The sequence below is a fragment of the Sceloporus undulatus genome, chromosome 2 (assembly GCF_019175285.1).
Source record: "Sceloporus undulatus isolate JIND9_A2432 ecotype Alabama chromosome 2, SceUnd_v1.1, whole genome shotgun sequence".
NCBI classification, from domain to species: domain Eukaryota; kingdom Metazoa; phylum Chordata; class Lepidosauria; order Squamata; family Phrynosomatidae; genus Sceloporus; species Sceloporus undulatus.
Window position 1 is genome coordinate 7972270 of NC_056523.1, and position 7407 is coordinate 7979676.

Here is a 7407-nt window from a genome sequence, read left to right on the forward strand (position 1 = left end):
AGAGGACAAGAAGTGGAAAGAGGAGCAGGTGAGAGCATTTTGTCCAGATGTTTTATAGGGTAGATCTGAGCATCTTCCAGCTCCCTCTACTTACTCTTTCCACACCCCTTGCCACTGCCAATATAGCTTGGGGTGATATTATTTGAAGGAACATATCTCCCTTTATGGTGACCTTAGCACCCTAAAGGTATCAGATTATGTGCAATTTTGGATGCAAGGCTGGGTCAGGTCAGGGACGTAGCTAGGATTTTAGTAAGGGGGGGTCCAGACTAAGTACCACCATTACAATGGGGCTTGGGTGCGGTGGCGCAGCAGCACACACCATTCATTTTTCTAACAGAAGGGGGGATCCGGACCCCAAGGAACCCCCCCCCCTTGGCTACATCCCTGGTCAGGTTAGTACTTGGATAGGGGATTACCAAAGAGTACCAGGCACCGTAGTATTACAAAGGAAGGAACTGGCAAAACTACATTTGGGTATTGTTTTCCAAAGAAAACCCTATGAAATTCATGGGGTCACCATACTTCCACTGGTAACTTGAAGGTACACACACACACACACACACACACAGAACTCTCAGATTATTTGGAGAGGCCCTCCATTCTGTGTCCCATTACTTTCATAGGCTTGTTTGTTAGGAAGAAGGCAAAGGGCTTTCTTGGTGGCTGCTCCCAGACTTTGGAACTCCCTCCTTAAAGAGGCCAAGGATGACCCTGTTCTGGTATTCCTTCCACCAGCAAGTCAAAATATTGTATGCCATCAGGCTTTTGAAAACTGACTGGAATGGGGGTTTAATGCTGTCCTGGTTTTAAGGTTTGTATATAACCTTTTAATTAATTTTAATAAATTTTAAAGTTTTAATGTTGAATGTTTAAATTTCATAAATGTTTTAACATTCATATATTTATACTTGGATTAATGCAATTTTATTGTTTTTAAAGATGTTGCAAGCTGCCTTGAGTCTCAGTATTGGGAGAAAGGCAAGATATAAGTTAATAAAACAACAATAATATGAGTTACTCTTCTGGTGAGCATTGCTGTCCTCAGAATTGTCTTTGAAAAGCAGGGAACCTGCATATTGATTTGATGTGGGATCACAATCCCAGGAGACTTAGAAACCTGATTCTGTTTTCAAATGAAGTACATGCTCCCATGTGTGCCACATTTTCAAAGGAAGTTCTAGATTTTTCTTTACTGTCACTGCCACAGAATCAGATGGGCTGTTGCAGTTAATCCAGTGGCACAGCTTTATCCCACAGGTCTTAGAAAATCAATGTAGGCATCAGGGTGGAATATGCTCCCATCCATCCCAACAAGTGGCCCACTCCATCTATAAAGGGTGAAATACATTCTAAAATGAACTATTATTTTCTAGAGGTGGTTATGGATGGATGTCAGAAACCCCATAAGTCTCACCGCTATCAGCCATATTTTGATCATTTTCTAATCCTGTACCACACTGAAAGGTCTGGAAACCATTCCCTATAAGGAGCAGCAGAGAGAACTGGGTATTGTTTGGCCTGGGGAAGAAAAGACTTAAGTGGTGACATGATAACCATACTTAAAATATTTGAAGGGATGTCATATTGAGAATGGAGCAAACTTGTTTTCTGCTGCTCCAGAGACTAGAACAGGGAGCAATGGATGCAGATCAAGAAGGATGTTGATAAAGTAGAGTGTATCCAGAGAAGGATGATAAAAATAGGGAAAGGTCTGGAAACCATAAAGCCCCATGAGGAGTGACGTAGGGGGCTGGGTGTGTTTAGCATGGAGAACAGAAGGTTAAATGGTAACATGATAGCCATGTTTAAATGTTTTTGAAGAGATGTCATGTTGAAGATGGAGCAAGCTTGTGTTAAGCTGCTCCAGAGAAAAGAATATGGAGCAATGCGTGTAAGCAACAGCAAAAGAGACTCCTGTTAAACATTAGGAAGAACTTCCTGACAGCAAGAGCTATTCAACAGTGGAACATACTCCCTCAAAGAGTGGTGGAGTCTCCTTCTCTAGAGGTTTTTAAACAGAGGGCGGATGACCATTTGTCAATGTTTTGATTGTGAGTTTCTGCATGGCAAAATGGGGTTGGACTGGATGGCCCTTGTGATCTCTTCTAACTCTGTGGTTCTATGACTCTTGACTTACCTTGCTGGTCTTTCAGGTCACAAAACTGTCTCTGGAATTTCACCCTGAAACCTCTGCAGCAGAGGGGGCTCTGTTGGACCCCAGGCAGAATCTCCATTGGAGGCAGATCAAACAGGAGGCAGATGGAGGGGACCCCTTGCAAGGTAAGGCTGGAACACTCTCTGGTTGGAATCCTGTATGTGTGTTTTGCATGAGTGAGTTCCTGTAATGCACTATCTCTGTCTAACTCAATGAATGCACTTCATGGATCAGGGATGGGAAACCTACAGCCCTCCAGGTTCATGGCTCATTGAGGGGTAGAACTGGGATTTCCCTAGCCCCAGTCCAGCACCCTAACTGCCACCCCCAAATGCCCTGTGCATTTGCTTGGGTGGCAAGTATGGATGTATTTAAAAAGATTGCTTCCTAGGAGTGATTATTTATTTATTTATTTATATTTTTTTGTGATTGCCATAATAATGTCTGAAATAAATATAAGCAAGCAAGTAGACTCCTTGCTCTCTCATATACAGGTTGGAATGATTACATCAAGAGGAATTCAGTCATCTTGTTCTCTTTGTTATGGAACAGAAGGTGATCAGGACATGATTAGATGGAACAGGACATGATTAGTTACACTCTTCAGTACAGATTGAGTCGTCCTTATCTAGAATTCCAAAATGCTCTAAAATCCAAAACTGTCTATGTGAGTGGCTGAGATGTTGAGACCTTTGTTTTCTGATGGTTCAATATACACAAACCTTGTTTCATGCACTCAGTTAGTACAAATATTGTGGGTTAAATTACCTTCAAAGTATGTGTATAAGAAGTAGATGAAACATAGATGAATTTTATGTTTGGAATTTCACTACTTTTGTGTTTGGAATTTCATTACTTTCTAACTAACTGTTTCATTGTCACAGTGACTACACCAAAAGGTGGGTCAGGCTAAGAGAGAGTAGCTAGCCAAAGTTCCCCCAGTGAATTTCATAGGTCAGTGGGGGCTAGAATTGGAATTTCCTAACCCAGTCCATCACTGTAGACACTGCATCAAAATGTCCTTATATGCTTTTCTTAGATGGATATTGCTACTGAGTTCAGAGCGATGACTTCCTAGTACGTTTCTTTTTACAATTGTAATTGTAACCTCTGAGAAGCTTTCCACCATCTTGGTCTCTCATGCAGGGCCTAGAATGACACAGCCAGCCAATACTCAGTCACTACTACTTTGCTGTGATGGAGGGGAACCAGATCAGGTAAGGACATAGGTTCCTTGAACAACAGGATATGAATTGCCTGGATCTTCTGTTTCCATCTCACATTCTTGGTGCTTGAGAATGTAGCTCCAGGGTGTGTGGAGGGATGGATTGGGGATTAGCCTTCCTCCCACAAGTAAGAAGCATACTTTCTCAGATGAATTTTTCTTCTGTCCCAAAATTTCTAAAATGCAGTTGTTGTTGTTGTTGTTACTTCTAGATGATGATGATGATTTTTTTACTCGCCTCTTCCATTGGATCAAGGTGGGGAACAGCAATAGATTAAAAAATACACATCAGTTAAAAACACACACCAATTTAAAAGAACAAATTAGACACCTACACATTAAAATAATCTATGGCGCGTTACATACGTGCACAAAGTACATCCCCAGTATGTATTAGGGTTAGGAAGGGGCGTCACTTCCTGATACCCCTAACCCTAGTACGGACTGGGTCTGCACAAAATGACAGCACCCGTTCCACACAGGGGCCGCCATTGCTACGTCACGATCGTGCCACCTCCAAACAGGGTGGCGCAGAAGTGGTGTACTGTGGCTGCGTGAGGTGCCCTTTCCTCAGCCCCGGAAGGAGCTCCATTTCGGAGCTCCTTCCACCTTTGCGTCGCTGGGCGCAGTCTTTACATGGCTGCGCCAGCAACGCAGAGCAGAAAGGGGCCAAGTGGCCCCTTTCTTCTCCTCCCCACTGCCGCCAGGTGTCCTTGGGGCATGAAGCCTCAAGGACACCCCTTTCCAGGCTGCGGGGAAGTGGCCTTTTGCCGCTTCCCCCGCAGCCTGGAAAGTGGCAGATTGGGGCCTCAGAGGCTGCCGTTGTGGCAGCTGAGGCCCCAATCTGGCGGAGAAAGGGCTGGATACAGGCCGCCCCAAACAGGTGGTCTGTAACGCGCCTACATCACTTAAAATTCACAATTTAAAAACCATCTGGATCAGCCTGCTGGAAGAGACTTGTTATTTAATGCCGTTTTAAATTCATATTCAGCTGTCAAATCTCTTCCTGTAGGTTGTTCCACAGTCTAGGGTGGTATATGAAAATGTCCTCTGTGTGACAATTGCCAACCTAATCCTGGCCCCCAGAGGAACTGAGTGTATGGGGAGATTATATGGGAGGAGATGATCCTGTAGATAACCTGGATCCAAACTATGTAGAGCTATGAAGGTAATAACTAACATTTCATACCTTGCCTGGAAAGTAATTGATAGCCACTGAAGTGATATTAATATTGGTGTGGTATGATCATTCCTAGATATCTAAGTAACCAGTCTGGTGGCTGTATTTTGAACTAACTGAAGTTTTCAAGCTTAGTGCAGTATACCAATATACTGTATAGGCCCAGTATACAGCACATTGCAGAAGTCCAGCCTTGAGGCAACCATTGCATGCATTACCATCTGTAGGTCCCTATTATTTAGAAAAAGTGTGTAAGCATCCAACAGAACAGGGCAAAGTGTCTCAGTCTCTGCAGTGCTAGAAATGTGGGGAAGGAAGAAAATTTAATTGAGGAGGTAGAATTCTTAGTTGGTGGGCCATTACCTTGTCCCCTCTCTCCATAGCTATACCAAGAGCGAGTGTGGTCTAGTGATTTGAGTGTTGGAGTATGACCCTGGAAACCAAGGTTCGATTCCCTGCTCAGCCATGGAAACTCACTGTGTGACCTTGGTTGAGTCACACACACTCAGCCCCAGAAAATTCTATTTGTCTTAGGGTCACTGGAAATGACTTGAAGGCATAAGACAGCAAATAGCTATAGCACTCTTGTTGGTACTGGGTAAAAAATGTGTTTTGGTTTGTTTTGGATTTTCTTCCTATCAGATGTTGAACTTTTAAGAATATGAATTGACAGATTCATCCATTATGGCCTAGGAGTTTGAACACTGAATGCTTAAAAGTCTAGGTTTTAATCCCTGTGTATTCAGAGACAATAATACCTTTGCTTGTGGAACTGGTTATAAACATAACTCGTAGTACAGTAAGCCCTCCACATTCACTGGGGTTAGGGGCACAGGACCCGCATGAAAGTGGGAAAACTGCAAATAAACCACATTACTTTTTTAACCTGAGAGAACACCTGTCTAGGAATCTCAAGGTTCTCTAGCAGAAATCTGTGGTCAACATCTGCCAGAATTTGACCATAGAATCATTCTGGAGGACCAACAAATACCTAGAGAAGTGTTTTCTCTTGGAATCTCTAGGTCTTGCAGTACAACTCTATTATTCAACTTCCCACAGAATTTCTCTAGAGGCCCTAGTGATTCCTAGAGATAACATATTGATCAAATCCACAAAAGTCAAAGCCACAGATGTGGTGGGTTGACTGTAATTAGGAATTCTGGCCTTTACAACATTTAGCCTGGAAAAGAGAAGAGTGAGAGGTGGCATGGTAGCTATCTTTAAATATCTGAAGGGATTTCGTGTAAAAGGTGGAGCAATCTTGTTTTCTGCTGTTCCAGAAATTAGAACACAGTCTAGCAGGTTCAACTTACAAGAAAAGAGATTTACCTAAACATCATAAAGAACCTCTTTACTGTAAGAGCTGTTCAGTACGTACTGGAAGAGATTACATCAGAGGGTGGTGGACTCTCCATTTCTGGAGGCTGGATGGGCAACTTTCAGGACTGCTTTAGCTGTGTATTGCTCCACAGCAAGGGGTTGTAATAGTTGGCCCTTACAGTCCCTTCTAACTCTAAGAGTCGATGGCCTGTTACAGACTGCCAAAATAAAGCTGCTTTGGGTCTCTTTGGGGGTATGCTATTTAAATGATGCATGGGTCCTAAGAGTCCAGAGGTCGTGCCAAAGCCACACTCCAGTCCTAAGCACTGGAGTGCAGCTTTGGTGCAGCTTCCGGATTCTTAGGATGCATGCATCATTTAAACAGCATACCTCCAAAGAGACCCGAAGCAGCTTTATTTTGGCAGTCTGTAGCAGGCCTGTGATTCTAATGCTGCCTTCAGTGTTTAAATACTGCTGTTTATAGAGTTACCAGATTGAAAACTGGAGAGGGCTCTTGTACCATTCATGGTTATACAGAACAGGTCTCAATGAGTCGAAGTCGACTAATAGGCAGTTAATGACAACAAAAGAGAAAATTTCAGCAGGTGTTGCTTGTCATGGAACTAGGTGACTTAGGAAATATGGGCCTTTTGCCTTTTATTTCTTGATCATGTCAGTATTAGGAATTAGAAAATGTTTTCTTTTTTGTCCAGGAAGCAATTATCTTTGAGGAGGTGGCTGTGTCTTTCTCTGAGGAGGAGTGGGCCCTGTTGGATACTAACCAGCGAGCCCTGCACAGGGACGTCATGGAGGAAAATCATGGGCTCATGGCCTTTCTTGGTAAGGCTCCTTCATTGATTATGTTTCTGGTTTTATTATGCAGTAATCACATCCCCACGGATAGTAACAGTGCTGCTTTGGAGAGGGACCAGTTTCCCAAATCATTCCAGTCACCAAGGACTCCTGAAGGCAGGGCCGAGGCAGTAGTGTCTCTCTGGATGTTCTGAAACACCAGTTCCCAATAACCCTCCCAATAACCGGCAGGATGTGCTCTGCAATGGCTGCAGTTTAGGGAAGCTCTGAGAACTGCAGCTGCTGATCGTGGCAAACTCCCTGCTTTACATCGCTTGGGGAGCCCTAATATCCCCCCGATAAAGGGGATTCCGGGGGCCCTCTATTTGCAAGGCAAGTCCCCTCCCAGAAAGGAGAGACAGTTAAAATCGAAGTGGTTATTCAGGGACTGCAAGGTCTGAAGGGAGACTGAGCCTGCAAGGGCAAGCCTAAAGCTGCGACCCAGCTCGGCGTTTCTGCTGAATGCGGATCCTCCCTGCCTTCTTGAGCATTTAACAACTAAAGAAAGAAGGAAGAAGGGAAAACATAAAAGAATAAAACGCTGCTCATTAGGAAGCCGCTTTGATAGCTCCTCTCTTTACTGCTGCCCCCAAATGGGGAAAGATCCTGAGAGACTGTAATGTGAGTTGTTTACAATCGGATTTGGAATGATTATTTCCTGTGAGTCTTTTT

At 43.6% G+C, this 7407-nt stretch overlaps 1 protein-coding gene across 3 annotated transcripts in view; it reads left to right on the plus strand.

The window, feature by feature from the left end:
* Positions 1-7392, plus strand: part of LOC121921992 (zinc finger and SCAN domain-containing protein 31-like) — a 34594-nt gene extending 27202 nt beyond the window's left edge. For 2 of the 3 annotated variants that reach the window (XM_042450834.1, XM_042450833.1), the window contains 3 exons: positions 2157-2283; positions 3305-3375; positions 6597-7392. In XM_042450834.1, coding sequence (XP_042306768.1) covers positions 2157-2283; positions 3305-3375; positions 6597-6890 — 492 coding nt within the window. In that variant the 3' untranslated portion in view covers positions 6891-7392. Of the gene's footprint in view, positions 1-2156; positions 2284-2652; positions 3258-3304; positions 3376-6596 lie in introns of those variants that run through there. The other variant, XM_042450835.1, reaches the window with a different exon arrangement.
* Positions 7393-7407: the final 15 nt, after the last annotated feature.